We start from the raw sequence: 21,917 nt of genomic DNA on the forward strand, positions 1-21,917 counted from the left end.
TCATTTATACAATACATTAATTGCCCCAAGTATACAATGAAAAAAATAATACAACATGGCTTTCATTGTACATAAGATAGGATAGATGACACTGAAATTAGTTCCATAGTCTAGTTGAAACTAGGCGACATGGTTACAAGGTCAAATTTAGTGCTACACAAAACCTAATGAGGCAACAAACATGAAGATTTCAGACTCTGCATATCTCAGTTAAGCCACAAATCCCCTCTAGTCAACAACATTGTTAAAAGGAGGGCTATGCTGATTTCACAGAAAACAATCTACTAAAGCCCATGCTTGTCCTGTATGGCAATGTGGAGGAGCAATGATATTGATTATTAGAATAACATAACTTGAAGCTTACATGCTGCAAAATCTCATGAGAGATTTCAGAGGATGAGAACGATGATAATGTCTCCTACTAGCATGATTGAGCACTTCTTGCCCTGCTATTTCATGATATTAACACCTTAAGAAATATAATTTATGCAAAAATCTGGGGCACAATATTATCATTCCTGCCAAACAAATTTGGCTTAAACTGATTTAGGCACTCTGAAAATATGTTCCTCACCGCTCTCCTCATCAACCTTGACAATCCATTTACTCTTACCGCCAGTTCCCTTCATGGAACGACATGATCTTATTCCTATTCCAGAACGACCAAAACCTCCAACCCCTTCCTTCTTATGAGTCTCTTCCTTTCTGCCTATCATAGTAACTTCCATGCCTTTCCCAATAGGATGCTTCAGAGACCTCACTACAACCTTTTCCTTCATTCCTCTCAAATGGCCTTCCAACCCTTTTTTCTCACCCACCAAGTTGTTTGCAACCACCACTGACCTTCTAGGATTAACAGCTAGCAACTTCAGAAACCTAGTGTACCCGTCATTCTTGCAATCAACAAGAGAGAAATCGATGTTCTCATAGTTGTGCAATAGCTCGGAGGGGTCTCCAGTTCTGAATTCCACCAGGTCCTTAAGACCCAAGTCTTTAATTACTCTTTTTGATTCACAAAGGACTGGCTCTGGAAGAATACACACTAGCCTCCCACCAGTTTCTCGCGCCGCAGCTGCTAAGGCTATAGTTGATGGGGAAACACCAGATGCTACCTCCACTATGAGTTTAGACTTCATGCCAGCTGCTAAGGCTGATACAAATTCACTGCTCCCAGGTTCTGGTGTCTTCCTTGACTCACTTTGTCTCTTGGGATTGTTACACTGAAGGATATTAATGGAAGTTAGCTACAATCCATAAAATTTGTGTGAAGTGAAAAGTAACAGGGTCTAATAGCTCAACTTCAATGAAAAATATTCAGACATTTTGTGCTATTTTAGCTGTATAAGTTGCAAGAAGTCCAAATGTTCAATAAGAATGTGTGGAATTCTAATCCTTTTGCTTTTTAACATAATAATTAAGAGAATCATTCTACAGCTCGTTCATATATTAAAAAAAAAAATGCAGCTAACACCATATCTCAAAATCCAATTTAGTGAGACATACACACAATTACAAAGAAAGCAAAAATTCTTATCATATGAACATGATGGAATAATTTCATCTTTAAGGGACTGCTAATATGTTCTTTCTTGAACACCCTCATCAGGCTGGAAATCACACAAAAAATAATTGAACTTATTCACTAAAATGCTTGGATATATTTCTTTTATAATTAAGATGGCAATCACAATAAGGATTTGTTTGCATACCATATTTTTTTTTCTGAAAACAAAACGCATAAATAGAACAAGAAAAAAAGAAAGAAAAGACGGATAAAAGTTGATTAAAAACAAAAGAAGGAAGAATTTAATGCTAATTAGGCCTGGCCTTATTTTAATTTATTAATAAAAACTGAAACATTCCATACATATTCAAAAGAACCTCGAGTCAAAAACAAAAACTGCATTGTGGGTCATATTCAAATATACAATAAATTCAGAAAAAAGAAAAATGAAAATTTGGAAAAGAAGTATACCAGTTTAAGGGTATCAAGATAAGCTTTTGTAGCAGATGTAGCAGACCATTCCATCATACCCTTAAAATATATGTAAAAGACTTCTTCAGATTTCGAAGGTTGAATAGCTCAAATAAATAAACACTGTGGATATAAGAAACAATGACAAGAATGAGAAGGATTGGCTGTGTTCCTTTGTTTATTGGATACCGCAAACTGTAATAATACACTTCCTAAATTTCTTTGTGTTGTTTAAGAAATGCAATAAGACATGCAGGGATCTCCGTAATATTACTATTAGTGCAGGCTGGTTATTGCCAAAGACAGCTTATAAGTCAAACCGCGGAAGTTTACAACTGTGGCCCAAAGAACCGGAAACTCACTCCGTGAATTTCTACGGTAGATATTGAAACTTCTACAAGAATATTATATGCTTCCTTCTGACTACGCGTTGACGCTGCTGAAGTTCTTCTATTTTTTAAGCGCGTTAAAGTTCTTTTATTTTTTTAGTAAAAGTTAATAATTTGCATCTATTATAATTTTAAAAAAAATATTTTTTATTTTTCAAACAAATAAAAAAGATCAACTTTAGCGATAAGCAGTAATTGTAATTTTTTTATAAAATAAACTTTCAAACACTAGCTGCCAGCTTTACTGTTACAAAGGGTAAGACTTGGTAAAATTTCATTATAGTGCTTTGTCATAATAGTGCTATATATGTCTTACTAGTCTGTAATCAACGTAGAAAGATTACTAATATATCTTTTTTTTTTTTTTAAAGAAACAATTTATCAAAATATATCTAAATATGAAACATGATAATTAATAGACATTTATAATGATTGTATTTGAATATGAAACTTCCAATTTTATCATTCAAAGAAAATATGAGGTGATAAGATTTTAATATATATATATATATATAATATATAATAACGGAATTTTGATAAGATTCTAATTTGATAAGATTCTAATAATAGAATTTGATAACTTATCAAATTTTGCTATTATATATTAAAATCTTAGGTATAATAGCTTATGAGTTGTTCCTTGGGTTCTATAATTAAATTTTTAGACACGATCAATTTATCCAAGTCATTACAAACCGTGTTAAACTCATAGGTAGGCATGCATATACAATCATTTAGTGTTTTAAATTGAGCTTTTATTACAAGTTATGTTTCTAGAACATCCATCATAGGTAGGCATCTAGAACCTTTAGTGAAGTATATACCAAAACACAGAGATGAGATGATATAATTTTCCTTTTTCTCATCCATTCCATTTTGGTGGATGAAGTCTTGTGCATAAGGTATCTTTCTTGGTTTTACTGCCTCTTACCAAATTGGTTACTCTAGCCACTATCTCACCAATGATTTTAATTTGTTGTGCCATGGTTCTAACTTAGTTTGCCAGATCCTTTTCATTTGTATTGGGATAAACTAAGCTATGAACCCTTTGTAGACACCGTATTTTGTTCTAACTTATATCCAAGCCCCTCAGTCCCAATGATAAGAAATCAAATTGCTACCAAAATGATTAGCATCGCATGTGGAACCCAATAAGGATGACAAACTTAAACATGACCCAACACAGTCCAAGCCCAAAGCCCAACTATGAAAATAGATAGAAAGCCCAAAGCCCAAAAGACAATTTTAACCTAATTTGGCCCTGGCTTACAAAGAGTGCATATGCTGGGTACATGATGCACACGCACTCTCTAAATAGAAAGCCTGAAATCACTCCATTTTCATTTTGATAAGATTCTAGGTCAACCAGCATGATCAACTGGTTGCCCAAACGTGTCATTAAATCCTAGCTACCCATTTCCCCTATAAATACCCCCATTATCAACATCCAAGGGGGTTAGAAAATCAAGCCTTATTGAAAATCTGCCAAAATTCCTAGAGAATACCTAAACTTAGAGTTTTAAGGCTAGAAGGGCAAAAGGGCTGAGCAATAGATTGATTTTTAGATCCTTATTGATTTGGAGGTAGTCTCTACCTCATCCACATTCAAATTCTAGTTTGGTTCAAGCTAGCAAATACAATAAATAAGGTATCCCATTTGACCCTAATAAAGTAACATGACTCATTCTCCAACACACACAACTGTAGTAGTCCATTTCAGCCAAGTGGCTGGTTAAACTACGTCACTGTAAGTGCTATGAGGAGGAGATGTGGATCTCTTCTATAACCCACATTCTCTTTCTTGATTCTTGTTTCTACTATATATATATATATATATATATATATATATATATATATATATTTTTTTTTTTTTGGTATTTTTAAGCCTTAATATGTTGTTTTTCATATACATATTTCTGTTGTTTGTGTCAAGAACAAGTAAGAACCCTAATTTGCCTTGAGATGTGTATGCATAGGACAAGACGCGTACGTGTCCATATCTTGGCGTACGCACTTTTTATGCAGCTAGAATTCTTGTTTTGGTTGTTTTCTGGAAATTTGCCTTATGTCTCAAGTGCCTACACTAGTAGAAGAGTGTGTACACATCCTTCTTATAGTGTACGCCAACTTGGGCTCAACCAAATTTCTTGCATTTTTTGTTCATTTATCTTAGATGCTATGTTTTATTATCTTTCCTTATCTGGTTTTACCCATTTTTTAATGAGTATATTCTGATTATCTTGGTTTCCTTTTTTGTTTAACATTAATTGTAAAATACCAAAGATATTTCTTTTTCCTTCCTTTTCTACCTCCAAACCCTAATTCACTCTCACTCTTCTCTCATCCAATCTTTAATGCTGATTCAAACTCAATAAGGCAACTAAAAGTCTTAGAGATAAATAATGCAAACTTTTCAAATATAAAATGTTTAAATACTTTCTAAACATAAAGTCAATAGTTATTTAGCATTCATTTCATTTGAGTCTAATTAGCTATTCAAATATAAGGAAAGTGTATCAAATGAGGCTTTAATACAATTAAGGTAATTGATTGGAATCTAAGTGATAATATCATAACTTTATATATATAAAAAAGTGATAATATCAAAAGTCAAGTCAATCAAAACCCAATTAATCAAATCTTTATTAAGCCTTAAAAGTCATAAAGTTCTTAATGTCAAATCAAGACAACTCAAGTCTAATAAAGGGAAATCACTCATCAATTAAAGAAGCTTTCACTTCAATTAATAATCCTTCCTCAAAGACTTAAACACCCTTTTAGAGTAAGACTCTCAGTTCTATTTGGTGGAAAATTATTAGGTACTCCCGAAGTACCATAAATACGTACTTCCTTTTCTTACATAAATGGTGGGTCCCACCATGAATTTAATTAGTGAGATCCATTATTCATGTGAGAGGAGGGAGTACGCATTTATGGTACTCTGGGAGTACACAATAATTTCCCTTATTTGGTGCCCACATGCATGTGTCGGCACACATGTATAATTGGATATACGAGGTATTGTGCAAATCAGCTTCCTTCAACCATTCAAATTAGTTAGTTAGGCACGTTTTCAAACAATTTAGAAAACTAACATCTCAAGTTTTTGAAACTCGAGATCCATATTAGAACTCGAGTCTTAAAGACTCGCTTTAGATCTCAAGTCTTTAAAACTCGAGTTTCATGCAAAAAAAATTTAACCTATAGTGGCGTTTTTAAGACTTACAGTGACGTTTTAAAACCCTATAGCGACGTTTTCCTGCAAAAAAAAATTTTATAAGTACAGGTTTAAGGAGTCCTATAGTGGCGTTTTTAAGCCCTATAGTGACGTTTTATAGACCTATAGCGGCGTTTTTTGCAATTTATGAAAATCGAGTCTCTAAAACTCGATTTTCAGCGCAATTTTTTTTCTCCAAATCGAGACTTAAAAACTCGAGTTCCATCTGGAACTCGAGTTTTAGATACTCGAGATGTTATTTTTCAAAATTGTTTTGAAATATGACAATTAACTAAATAGTTTAATATTTATTGTTATTTTAAAAAAAAATTCTTGGATATACATATGCACACACTTGGATGTTGTTGTTTTGTCGCCTATCTCATTGCCTCCTTGCACGCATGTCTACATCGCTTTCCATAATTGTTTCACATGACCCGTAAATTACACCTAGGTCTAGATGCAAACACACACTTTTAAACTTCTAGGATAAATCTACCTCCTATCTAAATCAAGCAACGATATATGAAGCCCAACTACAATTGAGCAGGCTTGGGGTGCCTAACTTCTTCCCTCTTGTACCCTAACTCCAAACCTTGTCTGGTAGAAAGATCTTCATGGAGTCATTTTTTGGTTCCTGGACCTATAAGCAGGTGGTGACTCCTCTTGCCTCTTTTTAAGAGGCACCGCGTACTCTCGGGCTCACACTGATTTTAGCTTAAAACCGTTTCTAGGGAGAATAAGTACTACGCACCTTGCCTTTGCGAGAAGGAACCAACATGCTAATATGTCATCTAAAGGGGGTACGAATCACAGAACTTACACCCTTTTCATTTGTCTTAGGATAAACTAAGCTATTTGATAGGGATGGTCCTTTTGGTCAACATCAAGACTCGTCCAATTCAGTCCAAGGCTTCTCCAATAAAAAGGGAATTCCCAATTTGACTCATCCAACAAAGGAGTGTTCATATTATTGGCACCTTAGAGAATCTCCAAGCTTGATTCATCCAATTCTTGTTGTTTGAATAGTAGAGTGACTGAACAGTAACAGGAGCATTACTCATAAAAACTCCAAACTCCAACTTAGAGATATTCGTGCACCAACATTCTTAAATTATGGGCATAATTTCCAAGGATCTCGCTATCATTAATTCAAAATTTTCATCACACTCCCACTACGGAAAGTGGCAAAGGTCATGGGAGGCGGTTAGCCTAAGAGTCATATATAAACTCAAAGCCTCCTCCATTTAGAGGTATGAGTGAAAAACCATAAATCCACTACTATTTGAGTTCTATTGGGTAGTAGTTTTTGTATATGGTCTCAAAAATATTTCTTTTTTTAGGTATCAATCCGAACAAGTTTATGTTTTCTGTTCTCCCAAAACTTTTTTTCCCCTTTAACTAGTTTACCAAACGTGTTTCTAACTTTGAAAACATAATAAATCTGTTTTTATTTTTTTCTCTTAAGAACAAGTTTCTAAAAAACAAAAGTAGTTACGAAACATGACCTTACTATTTCAATCACTTTTGCTCCTCCTTTGATCATTCACCCATATTTTTCTAAGGTTTGGTCCAATCTTCCTCTACAAACAACCACACTTTTGTTGTCTATGGATTTTAAGAATGCTCTCATGCAAAATTTTCAATAAGTATAATTACTACTATCAAAGTATGATTATACATTGAGGTAGGGCTGTCCACGGGTCAAGCTGGGTTGGTTTTGGGCCTAACCCGGACTCGACTTGCCAGCGTCAGGTGGAGGGCTAATGAACCCAAAATCGACTGTCGAAAGAATCGGTTGAGTCAGTTTCCGATGAGGGTGAGCATCGGTCAGGCCTAGTCGGTCGCTGGAATAATAAAAGGGCATCGAAATCTGAGAGAAAAAAAAAAAGTCACCGGAAACTGGAAAAACCCGCTGGAAACTGGGAAAAAACCGCCAAAAATTGGAATATTTCACCAGAAACTAAAAAAACTCACTGGAATCTGCATTTTTTCGCTAAAAATTTCTTGGATTTTTCTAGATTTGGCCAAATCCCAGCAGATCTAGCCGGATCTGGTTGAGATCTCACCAGATCTAGCTTGTTTTTGCAGGATTTGGCCAGATTTTTTTTTATAGCTCTGGTCGGGTTTGGGTTGCTTGGGTTTTGGAGATGCAAACCTGCCACTCGACCGCTGGTGTCGGTTTTTGAGAATGGAAACCCGCCGCCTATCGATTGGACCTTTGATTCGGGCCAGAATCGGGTTGGTGTCGAGCGGTTTGGCCGGATTGTCGGGCTCCGGTCGGGTCTGGATAGCCCTGCATTGAGGGACTGTGCTTTATTGATGATAATGGGGTTAGACATCACACTAAAGATATTGAATCATACGAACACTAGTTGTAAAAAACAAGAAGGAAATAAAGATATTCCTTAATATTTTATATTAGGAAGAAGCGAACATTTCAAAATTTCAACAACAGTTACCTAATCTAAATAAGCAATAAAAATAAAAACACTAAGATTTGCTTACTAAGTTAGTATGGTTTTATATTACATTATTTATGGATGTTTGCCAATTTAAAATTTTAAAATGCTAACACAAAGTCTATTGCCTAGTCTAACATTATTAATGTTTATATATATATAAATAAATTATCATTAAAATTTTCTTAATAAGAATGTTTGTGCAAATAGGTGGTATTAATTATATGCATCAGGTGTGTGTATCCACCCTCTGTTCTCTATCTTGCATCTTGTTAGCCCATGCCCACTATTTTAAGGCTTACAAGAATACTACGTCGAACAAGCATACTTGGTTAGAATTGCAGGAAATGAATCTCATATACTAGAAGATACAATGATCGTAAGTAAAAAAATTTGGTTCTATGCCTTGACTCTCATAAAGAAAATAAGTTCCTATTTCCTTCAATTTGATTTTGATTTTTGTTTTGATGTTGTTGATACCCAAAAAATCGGAAGAACAAGCCTAACCTAAAGAACCAAATCATGGGACTTATGTGAATACAAAGGAGTAAGAGGACTCATGGTTCTATGGAAGCAAGCTTACGAAAGAGATTGAGGGACCATGAATAAGGGGCAAAAGCCTGACAGTAAAAGGAAAGGAGGAAAGAACCTTGAATAAGTTACAAATGACCCAATAAAAAGGGTTGCAAGGGAAGGGGTCCTCGAATGAGACTAGTATGGCAAGTCCGAGGGCCCACAAGGATGAACGACTACGAAGGACCCAGTTGCCTGGTAGATGAGCTTTAAAGAGACAAATGACCTCACCACAGAAAAAATAGATTTGGAAAGTCTTAAACTCTCAAGAAGAAAATGATATCATGCAAAAACCAGCCGACCAATGAAGAAGGAGCCATGGAACTTTGGCCAGAAGAAAACTATGAAATAGTAAAACACCTAGTGACTTTCATGGGTTATTCAACAAAAGGAGTATCTATACCATTTGTAGGTAGGAAAAAAAGATTGTGAGGTCACTTTCATAGCCTAGTAGCTTTGCAACGTCACCTTTACAGTGTAGCTATAGGACCCATGCTTCGATGATGTCGGCAATCAAACCCAATGACCTCAACGATTGCATTGAGGAATGTTTCATTGAAGGAAGGCAGCAAAGATGCTTTTCTAGAGGAAGCTTACAAAGATAATGAAAGGGGCAAAAAACCTTTATAGGCAAGCCTCCTAAGGAGGAACAACAAAACCAAGAAATAAAGGGTCAAGAACGTAACATCCATTTTCCAACCATAGGTATAAAAGGAAGGTACTAGACAAGGTAAAAGGGGGAGAGGAAGTGAAATACTTAGCATCTAAGATCTATAGAATCCGTTTAGATTGAATTTATTGTTGCTGAAACTGAAAATTGAAAACTGAAAACTGAAAATACTGTAGTAAAATAATATTTAAATGTGAGAATAGTACCGTGGGACCCATTTTTAATATTTTTAAATGCGTGAACAGTGCATGCATTGTTCATAAACAGTGAATTTTTTCTCTGAAAGTCAATAACTATGGCTTAAAAAAAAAAAAAAAAAAAAAGAAGAGAAAACATGCATTTGTAAACGCAAACGCCCAATCCAAACCCCACCATAGTATAAAGAAAAATTAGCAAGCAACACAAAACTAGGTTGAGGTCCTAAGGAAGAAAATATTGTAGGAATAGCAATCCCAACTTGGAGAAATACCTAGGGGCTCCACATTGATCCTAGGTCCAGATCTCACAAGTCTTATAAAGTCTCAAGGACCTACTTAAGTCTATGAAGTTTGAGATTGATAGGCTTTGTGGCTTTTACTCTTGGAGAAAACTATGCTTGAGTTCCATAGCAAACTAATATTGTTCATGAAGACTCTCTAAGAGCATCCACAACAGTGGAGCTAAATTTTTAGCAATTTAGTTCCACCAAAAGTTACTTTATCTATTTTACCTACACACATGCCGCAGCAGTGGATCTATTTTAGCTTTTAACACAATAAAATAATATATTCATCACAATAAAATAATATTTCTACTACAATAAAATAATAATTTTTCTATTACAATAAAATAATATATCACCACCACCACCACCACAGCACAAACATCCTCCACCACCATCAGCCACCAGTCCACAGAAAGACAAAAAAAAAAAAAAAAAACACCAACCCAAATCGAACCCACAAATCCACAACCACCACCGACCACCAGTCCACAGCAGGAAAAAAAAAAAAAAAAAAAAAAAAAAAAAAAAACCCAAATCTCCAATCTTCTTTTTCCTTAGCCACGACCACAACCACAGCCACCACCACCACCACCACCACCACACCACCACCAGTCCACAACAGGAAAAAAAAAAAAAAAAAAAACCCACGACGAGCAAGCACCGATCATGTCGGCGAGCTGGGTCGGCAGAAGCGGTGGATCGGCGGCTTGGGTGATCGGAGTTGAGAGGGTCGGAGTTGAGAGGGTGAGAGATCGGAGTGACAGAGCGGCGGCTTGGCTGATCGGAGTTAAGAGAGTGAGAGATCGGAGTGAGAGTGAGAGTCTGGCCGGAGTGAGGGAGTGAGAGGCCGACCGGAGTGCGAGAGTGAGAGACTGGAGTGAGGGAGTGAGACCGGAGTAGTGAGGGAGTGAGACCGGAGAGGGACTGTGAGAGACCAGATTGAGGGAGAGTGAATGTTCAGACTTCACAGAGAGAGAGAGAGAGAGAGAGATTGAATGTGAGAGAGAGGGAGAGGTATTATTTTAATCATCCGGATGATTAAAATAATATTTTTTTTTTTGCTCCTCATGAACAGTGCACATCTATTTTTAGATGTGCACTGTAGCAGTGGAGCTAAATTTTTTAGATTTAGCTCCACTGCTACAGCAAGGTTTTTGTGTCTGTGGAGCTAAATTTTAGCATTATAGTATTATAGCTACACTGCTGCAAATGCTCTAAGAAAGCGAAGTATTGTAGAAATGAAAATTCATACTTATAGAATGTGTATTTGGGAAAACCACATTGATCTAGGATTCTAAGTCTCACTTGTCTTGTGCACCTTAAAGGGTCTATTGTAGAACTTGGGGTTTAAAGGTCTTGTGGCTCTTTTTCCTAGGAATCTATAATTTGTGTTCCACGATTTAAAGGTCTTGTGGTTTTGAAAACCGGTATTTTAGGTTCTACGATTAAATGTCTTATCGCTCTAGGAACTAGAAATTTGGTTTCCATGGAATAAAAGCCTTGTTGCTCAGGGAACCACTATTTTGGGTTCACAGATATATAGTAAAATTAATTAAAGTACTTATTTTTCTTTCTAACTTTCTTAATTCCTTTTATATGCATATAGGTATTGTTGTGTATTGAGTTTCCTTGTGCACAAGTTAGCTCCATAGAATGGTCTATTTTCCGTAATGGAACCAAACCCAACTCCACCCATAACTCCATTATGACCTTGAAGAGCCTAAGTCTTACAAGTAGAATATGGGCCTGACAAATGACAAAAAAGGCATTCAATAGATGTCTATATTAGTTGCGTTATATTATTCGTGCACCTCCCTATTATTTTTATTTACCAATACAAAACATATTTTTGACAAAATACTCCATTTGAACTCTAGAATAAGCTATCTTTGATACCACATTTGACATACATGCTAAATATTTGAACATAGACCACCAATAAAATTGTTAAGATTTAAGCACATTTATGGACATCACGAGAAAGCCTAAACAAATTTCTCTATGTTCTCGTACCCGTAACATAGCCCAACCTTAATATATATGAAAAAATCAATCTGTTATGTATCACAAATCAATCTGTTATGTTTCTGATTGTTGAATAAGAGATCTGAGGGTCTATCCCCTCCTATACTAAAAACCAACTAATGTCTTGGTCTAATGATAAATGATAATTATTATGAGCAGGCATCATAGATTGAAACTCTACTTCTCCAAAAAAAAAAAAAATTACACTTTTACACAATTTATTTTGTAATCAAAGTAGGCACATTATATTTAATTATAACAGCAAACCATTAAGAAATGAGAGGAAAATATAGAAAGATGCGAAAAATAGAATCAGCAACAAATACAATAATTAATCTATGGAATAAGTGTTTAAAATCGATTGAGTTGGAAATCTGTGAATAGGCTTCATATTTTGTTTAAGTTATGATCTTCCTTGATGAGGCCTTTTTGAATGACGGCATCCTTAATGAGTTGAAGGGAATCAACAATATCGTCACGCAGCTGTTTAGGATCAGGAATAGTATCTTCATCAACTGATAGCACAATGGTCATCTTGTTACTATAACTTTGAAAATTTATCATCAATGCCTGCAATTGTCAGTTCAATCTTAAATTATTATCAACACCAATATTTATTTATTGTTTACCATTCATTTTCCTTTCAATTTTTGAAGATAAAAAAAATTACTTACATGTGGTTGACCATAAGATGTTGGAGCTAGGTAAGCCATTGGATGTCCATAATATCCAATTTCTTCAAGGGGTCCAACTAGATTGGAGAAGCACATGGTTGTGCGAGTCAGAATACTGTGAGATAGAGCACTCGCCTTCTGTTTTAGCATTTCAATAATTAACACCCACGTTTTTTAAACATTAATTTGCATAATTATTTATACTCATACACTAAACTATGACCGAAAGTTTAAACTGTTATTGAAAATAATATTGAATAATATTAAATTTAAACATTTAATCTAAAACTCTTTTATTTTTTTTTTACGTGTGGGCTGTTTGAGTTATTCTTATTAAATGGGGCCCAAGATGTGCATTTTTTTATTATTATTATTTTTATATATTTTAAATAATAATAAATAAGAAGTAAAGTGAAGATAGGTGATTAAATAAGAACCTCCTGCTCTAATAGATTAATACTAGAAAAAATTATTGATTGTCACAAACATTTAAAGGATTAGAAATTGTGATTTAATCATTAAATCTAACAACAACAATATATATATTCATCAAATTTTTATTTTCAGTACTATATATTTATATGTTCTCTCTTATAATATATGTGTGCGTAGGTTGGTGTGATAATAAGGTCTAAAAATGAGGAATAATTGAGAACCTTGATGCCAAAAATTTTGAGGACCAACTCAGCTACGGAGAAAGTGAAAATAGCTTCAAAGGAGTGCTTCTTTCGGTCAATTGTGGCCTTGGCTTGGCGAACATAGTCTAATGGGTCTTCCCGTAATCCAATGGTGAAAGGGAGGAGGACATATCCAATCCAGTTTCCCCACTTTGCTTCAGTGTCTTTCTCCATCATATCAGATAAAGCCTTCACATAATTATTTAATTATATTACAACTACAATTTAATTTGGTCATATTCTCTCAATTAACTGTAAAGTAATAATAACCTGAATCCCTGCAGTTGGTCTCAAATTTATCAGCAAAGTTGATCGGAGGCGAATTTTCTTCGGAAGATTATTTTTCGCCTTATTTGCTTCATCATCTTTCTTACTATCACCTGCAAAATGCAATAATAAAACATGTTGCACTTTGGCTAAATTTCAATTTAGAAAACAAATATTCAAATTATCAAAATAAATAATATTATGGTTTTCATCTATTCCTTCTGACACCAAGGAATTTATATTCTAATTGAGAATTATAATTATAAAATTTTCCTAACAAAAACCAATTTTTTTTTTTTTTTTTTTTTTTTTGGGTTGCGAATTCCTTGTCTAAAATCCTTAATAGAATGGATATAGGGAGCAATGCAGAGTTAAACTGAAAATTGAAATTTACCATATCTCCTGTTGAGATAACGGGATAAACCAGCCTGTGTAATTCCAAGAGCAACATCATTAATGGTCTGCAAAACACATAAAAATGTCAATATAGACTAAAGGCAGTTGTTTTGTCTGCTTTCTAGTATTTCATCCATACAAATCCTCAATTCACATGTGGGTGTTTCATTCTATACTCTATCAGTAGTAGTCAGTTAAGTATCCTCTTTCTTTCTTATAAAATCACCAAAATAAATATTAAAAAAAATCAAATACATGATATATTGTAATTAGTAAAATATAAAGTAAAACATTAAGAGATAAATGATTTTTATTTACATACAAATGTAGCTTAAAATTCTTTTGACATTAGTTATAGGTTTTCTTTTTTTCCTCTCAATAAAATGAAATAAAAGCTACATATTAGTTTAGTCTAAAAATGAGGAAACTATCACCTCTCGATGTTTGGTATACCATTAATATTTTATTCCATCACCATGAGCTTCGTGACTTAATGGCATGGTACAATTTCCTAATGAGGAGAAAATGAGTATGACTTTTTCTCTGACTTATTATATACAAAATGAAAATTACTATTTTGAATTACATACCTTTTTTTCAATGCTAATCAAGGGTAGGGGAATTCTACCACTAGAGAATCAAATTTAGCAAAAGGAAACTTATATGATCATTAGATCATAAGCTCACTAACATTTTTACATCACATATATTAAAGAATTTGCAGTGTTTTATTGGAAATTAAATCAAAATGACAAATTACAGAAAAACAATTCTTTCTCATTTTTCTAAAAAACTTATGCGAACTTCTATATCTTTAGTCTCAAATCTAGCGGCAAAACCGCATAACCGCATATTAGCTACCATTTCTTAATAACATTTTTTTTTTTTTTTTGGTGTTTTTGGTTTTATAATGATTATTCTCTACCATTAGATCAAAACACTGATAAGTTATTTCTTTGATATATGTGGAATGTGAACATAGTTTTTCTTATTTAAAGATGAGATATTAACAGTTAAAACCCATAATTCCTTTTGAAATATGATTGTTATTTTCTCTATGTGTAGAAGGATAATTATGTTTTGATTTATAACAAAAAAAAAATCATTAATTATTTTCTCTTTTGGAAATTTCTTGTGTACATATCCGGGGAAAACTAGAGTTCATATATATATATATATATATATCTTCATAAAAGGAAAGGAACACAATCAGTTTCCTTTAATATATATATATATATATATATATATATATATGAATTACCACTTATTTTGATATTAGAAAAATAATATTTTCAGTCAAAAAAGAAAAAAAGAATTTTTTTTTTTTTTATACACACTTGTCTATATACGTGTGTTAAATTTAATTTCATAGTTTGTCTCCCCAATCATAGGCTCTGCCATTGCTCAATTAAAGCCCCCAAGAAATGAAAAATAAACAAATTACTGAGTTTTAGGTATAGAAAACTACCGTGTTCATGGCGTTCTTCACTAACTTGATATCATCCAAACTAACCGTGCGGTAAACAATTCTTCTCGGAGTGAACTCAATGCCTGGTGGTCCCTTGAGAGGCGTTTCAGTGTCCTTCAAGAACAAAGCTGTGACCATAAACATGAAAGCATCAACCACTGTGTTCCAAAAGAGCTGCCAACCCCACCAAAACCCAATCAAACAACGCCAAATCCACCAACTACTGCTTCCATTCACAGCATTTTTCTTCTTCTTCTTGTACAACACTCCTGGAACCGTTGGCAAAGCCTGAGGGTCAGAGATTTGGCGTGTACATGCGAGTAAAAGTGACATTAGAGAAGTGCCATCTCCAAGAGAGTGGTGAACCCTGAATATTCCAACTCCCTCTGCATCTGAGGTTTTAACGTTTAAGAGGTGGAGATCCCACATCGGCTGGGTCTTTTCTATGCTGCTTTTGCTCAGGTTAAACACATAGTCTTCGACATATTGGTCAGCGTCATCCATGTTCGGATTTAGCTCAGGAACTATAACGTGTTTCTCCAAATCCACCTTTGTTCGAACCCACTTCATCTCTCCTCCATCCCCCACAACCTATATGTTTTCTTTTTGTGAGAAATATGGAAAAATAATAATTATAATTTTACAATTAACTGGTAGATATTATGAACTTTTGGATGGCAAAAGTAATTCAATATTTTCCTTTTATCGTATGAATTTTATGTTTCATTATTTATTTTAAAGTCCATGGTTGGGTCATAAAAAGTTAGATAAAATCTTCCATTTTTAAAGTGGACTTGGATTGTACTTAAACAGATCTAAATTAATCAGCATAAACAGGCTTTCATAAAATTTAACCAAAAAAAAAGGGAAGAAATTAATTTGGACTGTCAATAATTTATTAAAAATGTACCATAAAACCTATATAAAAGGTGATTTAATGAAGTTAATAGATACTAGTATATAATTTTCTAAATGTTCGGAGGATATCCATTATATTTTTAGTACCTGCAAGCTAGAGAAGCGAGGGTGCTTAAGCAAAGTGTGAACCAGGTTGGCTTTAGCGATGTCCGGATAAATTTGGGTCTTGCAACCCATGATGGCTATGATGTAGACATTAAAATGTGGTTCGTGGAACAACCGAGCTGATGGACTCAATGGCTCTTCTTCCACCTGATGATTAACACTGTCTTCTCCTTCTTTGTTTGCTGTCTTTGTTTTGATAGGTTTTAGAGCTTGCTTTCTCCGCCTGAGACCCTCTTCAGACTCCATTATTAAGCCAAGCTAGCTTTTCCTGCAAAAAGTAATATATCTACTATATATGGGTTTCTTGGTCGTTGGGGGTAGTATGATACTAGAAATAAGTGGGAGGGTGAGGAACATGTCTGGGCTAAGCCAGTCCTGACATTAATTTATAGGACAGACTTAAAATGACCCTACGGTTCGAGAAGGTATAAATGCTTAATCATCTGAGGTAAGCGCATAGCAAAATATTTTTGATTAGCAATAAATTTATGTCTATAGACAACAAAGTTTATCTCATTTTTCATAATTGTTTAGATAACACGACACCTTGTTATTAGCATATTATTTTTTTTAAGAAATAATTACAATATGTTTCTAATCCCACAGCTCAAACCTTTTTTCTTCTATACCCATAAGCACTATGTGTATGGCTTGTTATTAGCATATTAGAAAAGTAATATAAGTAGTTGTTTTACGTAAAAATGATTTGATATTAATCACAATGTCTATGGAACAACCGTGCAATGCATATTGCATCATCATGTGTCATTATTTATGATGGAATTTTGGTGGCACATGCATGTATACTTTTTGGCCGTTGATGGACTACTATTTACGGATATCAAATTTTACACCGATTGAGAGCAATGATTTTTTTCACGTCCTAGGCTATATATGTACAATGTTTACGTTTTTACATTATGTCTATGTTCTTTCATATTTATTATTTATAAAATATAGGCATCTGATCTGATATATAATTGGAGACATTATTGTGTGAAACATCTCACATCACAATATTAATTTTCATTTAAGATATAGCATTCATGATCACTTCTAGCTACTTTATTTTCTCATCTCCCTGCTCCCCTTTTCCCTGGATACAATCACTGTTTTCTGTCAGTTTGTAGCCTAGAGAACACAGCTTTTATAAAGGAATAAAAACAAAATATATCATACAACTAATTGTGAATTATATATAAGCTTAGAGGGAAGAGTTTGAAGTACTCTATTTGCAGATTGGCCCTTGTCTGCTTCCATTTATATACCATATTTGGAGGAGGGATTGAAATGAAGGAGCTGAGAGTAACAAATTAATTAATTAGGATAAAAAATGAAGTGCACATTCTGAAAACTATTATTATGACAAACGTGAGGTACAGGCTTGCAATAAGTAAAATCAAAGTTAGAAGCTCAAGTCAAAATCAAGCCTTCAGCTCTGTTTGGAAGTCACCTAGTTCAGTTTTGCTAAGTTTAGCTAGATTTGGCTGATGAGTCTATTGTTTTTGCAGTTCTACTCTTTTTTTTCGTTGTTGCTAAGTTACTGCTTCTGCTTGTTGTTTACAGTTTTATGCTTGTTTATATAAACCGGTTCTGTCATTTGATTGAATATATTTCTTATTCATAAAAAATACATATGAGCTAATTAAAAGGGAGGGCGGGTGTTTTTTTTTTTTTTTTTAAATGACCGTGTAATATAGTGACCAAGGATGTCAATACCGTACTGGAAGCCGTATCGGTTTGGCTACTGGTACGATATATTTCGGATACCGGTCAATACTGGTGTACCGTTTCGGGTTTACCGCTATTTTTTATATTTATAAAAATATATATATATATATATATATATATATATGTGTGTGTGTGTTTGTATATATATATATATATATATATATATTATAATAAATATAAAAATTTACCATAAAACATTTCCTTAATTCAAAACTAATTATTCATGGTTTTAAACTTTAGTATCAATTAAAAGGGAAAAAAAATAAAAAAAAATAAAATAGAAAGCTTAAAAGTTACCATTGCATACTAAAAAAACAAATAATACTAATAAGTTAATGCAAATAAGTTACCATTATTTCCTAACAAAAATTCAAAAATTACAAAACTTAAAAAAAAAAAAAAAAAAAAAAAATTTCTGTACCGGCCGGTATTGCCCGGTATTGGCCGGTATTTTTACCGGTACGAAACGTAGGGGTTAACCGTACCGGATCACCAGCCGGTACGGTATATTCCAGCCGTACCGACCAGTACGGTACGATATCAACAACACTGATAGAGACATTCAAGTCTCTCTTCTTTTCTTTCTTTTTCATTTTTTTTTTCAAAAAATCATTTTTTTTAATTCTATTATTTTCCGATAAAAAATCTTCGTTTTTTGATAATCAAATATGAATTTAGTAAGTATTTTATGTTGGATTATTTCTAAGTTGCCAATGACTTTTTGGTCAAATGGCATTTTTTATTTTCTTCAATACAAATAGTCAAGGTTTTATCTCACACCCCCCCCCCCCCTTAAGATGTATAAAGAAAAAAAAAATCCAAGTTGTGCTCCCAAATTATGCTTATTGAATTAATTCTATAAAGTGAAATGTACGTTGTAAATTAAACATTGGTTAATGGTAGGCATGCATCTAACTTTGACAATGGGTCAAGCTTAAAAGGATTGCAAAATATATGACCCTTAACCAGTTTTTGATGGATCAGATAAACCTGATATGATCTTTATTGTTTTCACATATATGTTTTTTTTCCCCCTTTTCAATTCAAATAAGAGAACATAAAACAAAATTAGATAAAACTAAAATTTAAATAATATATAAAATTTAAAATTGAAGAAAGTTATTAGCAACAAAATTGGTTGTAGCCTTAAGTTACAAACTTCAATATCTTTTTATTGGATGTGATTTTTGACAAATCTACCATTGGATTAGATATTCTTCTTATATCCTCTATACTTGCAAAGTTTCTAGAAAATTAAAGATCAATAACTTTGTCATCAATAAGTTGTTTAAATTGCAAATTTTTGTAATTTAAAATTATGCATAAAATATAAACTTATAAATCATATAGTAAATAATATCTGATTGATACAAAATTTAACATGTATATTAAGAGCGTAAAGAACTTATAATTCAACGGTTAAAATTTTAAAATATGTAGTAATGTGTAAAGTTGTGATTTACAACTATGTTTTTGTTGGTTTTAATTCTGTATCAAATTTGATTGTATTTTGTCCAATCATTTCCATGTATGTTTGTGGGATTTAATGTAAGGGTTGAGTGTGAAAGTTTGGTGAAGAATTGTGAAGATAGTGAAGTTCACAACTTGCTTGCGAGTGGACGATCCGTGAAAGGCCACGTGAGAAGCACATGTTGGAAGTTGAAAGGACCATTGTTGGGCTGTATTTCACTAGTCACTTCACGACTTGGCCAACTCGCGAGTGACCTGCGAAACTCTCTACCTGGAATTTTTAAATTGTGTTTTTCTCATTTCTTTACCAAGACGATAAAAAGCCACATTACCCACAAAATTGCAATGAGAGTTTGAGAGTGAAAACCCTAGCAAAACACTTAGGAGTTAGAGATTGTAAACCCACAATCATCTACACAATTTCTCTTAGTTTTCCTCTGCTCTTACCTCTCAAATACAAATCCTTGAGAGGTTCTTAACCCAAACACTTACCTAACCCAATTTGAGTGTTGAGAAAAGTTTTGGCGAGTGTGGGAAGCATTAGAAGAAGCCATTGATTGGCGGATGCAATTTGGAGTTAATTGCAGGATCCAGATAACTAGTGAAGACATGGTTCGGTGAAGCCCGTTGGTAGTTAGAACTTGGAGGGTTCAAGTATATTGGGTAGACTAGGCTTGGAGGGTCTTTTTGATATCCTTGTACTCCAACTTTATTCACTAGTGGATTGATTCAGCTTGAAGGGCCACAGAGAGGTTTTTCGCAGAGTACTTTGGTTTTCTCTTCAATAACACACCTCAGTGTTATTTTGTGTTTGCATCTCTCTTCCCTTACTCTTTAAGCTTTACTTTTATTGTTTATAGTATTTGCTTATGCCTTAGAGAGTTGTTCCGGTTTCATTGCGTTACATTTATTCTTATTCCACACTTAGTTAAGTAGGGTAAAAGCAATCTAGCCGTATGTTTTAATTTGAGGGTTTAAACAAGCAATAGTGTCTTCACACTATTTGAGCTTTCATAATATTTATTTTATTGAGTAAGATTATAGTTTTAGGCTACAATCAATTTTGTAGTTAAATTTTGTCCTTTAAAATTTATAGGCCAATATTCATTAGCTAATCATTTCACCAAAGAGTAAAAGAAAACCATATGTGTCATCAGTGGCGACTCTAGGAATTTTTCCCAGGGTGTTCCTAAAAATTTTTCCTAGGAAGTTCTTTTTTAGGCACGTGGTTTTCTTATCAAATATTTGTCCATAATTCTAGTAAAAGAATAAATAATAAACTATAAGTTCATTTGAAATATTAATAAAATTATTAATTATTGTTGTTTAGTTGTTTCATTAATTTGTTTGTCTTTTATAAACTATAATTTGTTATATTGTTGTTTCATTAATTATAAAATTATTAATTATTGTTTAGCTTAACATAATTTAATTTGTTTGTCTTTTATAATGTATTGGTTAATTATACTGCTTTAATTATGTTGTTTAGCCTAACAATAAACCATATTGCTTTAATTTATTTGTCATTAATTATATTGCTTTAATTTGTTATATTGTTTAGCCCCATGTGTACATTACACTAAAAGAGTCATTGATGTGCACATTACACATGTAACACATCCCATGTGCAGCACAAATGCACAATAATTAAAGCACTAAAGCAGTGTAATATGCAGCTCGGCCCCCCATGTGCCCATCTACCCCCACCCCACTCAACAAACAAGCACGCCTCATGCCTGATGAGTGATGTCCCCTGCCAATTAGAAAATTTCACAATCACACATTACACTAAAAGATAATTAATATCTCCCCAACACCAACACACTACACACACCAACAACAAAGGATAAGATAAACTGATAAAAGGCAAATTCAAAAAGTCAAAAACAGACAAAATGACAAAACATTAATAAAGTTAAAGTTCGGCCAATCAAGAGAGAGAGAGAGAGTTAGTCTTATTAAAGAATAAAGAGAGAGAGAGAGTTTAATTCATTTTATATTTTTCATTTTAGTTCAAATAGAGAGAGAGAGAGAGAGAGAGAGAGAGAGAGAGAAAATGAAATACCTTGAGTGAGGGAGCACCAGAGCAGCCAAGCAGGGAGGCCTGAAGGCTGAGGAAGTGACAAGGTGATGTCGCGACGAGCGATCTGCCGATCTCCGTCCTCCGATGAGGGTTAGCGACGAGTGACAACGACGATTTGGACTGTGCCAATCTCTGATGAGCGAGCTATGATCGATCCGATCTTCGTCTGTTGGCTTGAGGCTCAAGCGGCGTTGCTCTTAGGGACTGAGTTTAGGTTTGCTTTAGGCCTTTAGTGGTTTCCCTTTTTTTTTTTGATAAAGCCTTTAGTGATTTTTGATTTAGACCTTTAGGGACTGAGGCGTTGCTTTGTTTTTTTTTTTTTGGAGAATCCAT

At 33.7% G+C, this 21,917-nt stretch overlaps 2 protein-coding genes across 2 annotated transcripts; both read right to left on the reverse strand.

Moving 5' to 3' along the window:
- Positions 1–31: 31 nt before the first annotated feature.
- On the reverse strand, positions 32–2,130 carry LOC126724435 (uncharacterized). Its single transcript, XM_050428968.1, has 2 exons — positions 1,976–2,130; positions 32–1,193 (listed from the first exon to the last, which is right to left on the reverse strand). The coding sequence occupies exons 1-2, from the start codon at positions 2,030–2,032 to the stop codon at positions 537–539; spliced, it is 714 nt and encodes a 237-aa protein (XP_050284925.1). The 5' UTR covers positions 2,033–2,130; the 3' UTR covers positions 32–536.
- Positions 2,131–11,987: 9,857 nt separating this feature from the next.
- On the reverse strand, positions 11,988–16,662 carry LOC126721159 (wax ester synthase/diacylglycerol acyltransferase 11-like). Its single transcript, XM_050424181.1, has 7 exons — positions 16,283–16,662; positions 15,278–15,868; positions 13,808–13,874; positions 13,417–13,526; positions 13,126–13,335; positions 12,470–12,607; positions 11,988–12,365 (listed from the first exon to the last, which is right to left on the reverse strand). Exons 1-7 carry the CDS (start codon positions 16,544–16,546, stop codon positions 12,183–12,185), a joined length of 1,563 nt encoding a protein of 520 aa, XP_050280138.1. The 5' UTR covers positions 16,547–16,662; the 3' UTR covers positions 11,988–12,182.
- Between the last annotated feature and the right edge of the window lie 5,255 nt (positions 16,663–21,917).

The sequence above is a fragment of the Quercus robur genome, chromosome 4 (genome assembly GCF_932294415.1).
Source record: "Quercus robur chromosome 4, dhQueRobu3.1, whole genome shotgun sequence".
Taxonomy (NCBI): Eukaryota; Viridiplantae; Streptophyta; class Magnoliopsida; order Fagales; family Fagaceae; genus Quercus; species Quercus robur.

Excerpts from the sequence above, each read along its gene's own strand:
- LOC126724435 (XM_050428968.1), bottom strand. The coding sequence starts at position 2,032 with ATGATGGAATGGTCTGCTACATCTGCTACAAAAGCTTATCTTGATACC. Across the intron at positions 1,194-1,975 it reads ATCTTGATACCCTTAAACTG|TCAAGGAAGACACCAGAACC; the intron begins GTATACTTCTTT and ends AGACAAAGTGAG.
- LOC126721159 (XM_050424181.1), bottom strand. The coding sequence starts at position 16,546 with ATGGAGTCTGAAGAGGGTCTCAGGCGGAGAAAGCAAGCTCTAAAACCT. Across the intron at positions 13,527-13,807 it reads TTATCTCAACAGGAGATATG|GTGATAGTAAGAAAGATGAT; the intron begins GTAAATTTCAAT and ends TGCATTTTGCAG. Across the intron at positions 13,336-13,416 it reads GACCAACTGCAGGGATTCAG|GCTTTATCTGATATGATGGA; the intron begins GTTATTATTACT and ends AATTATGTGAAG.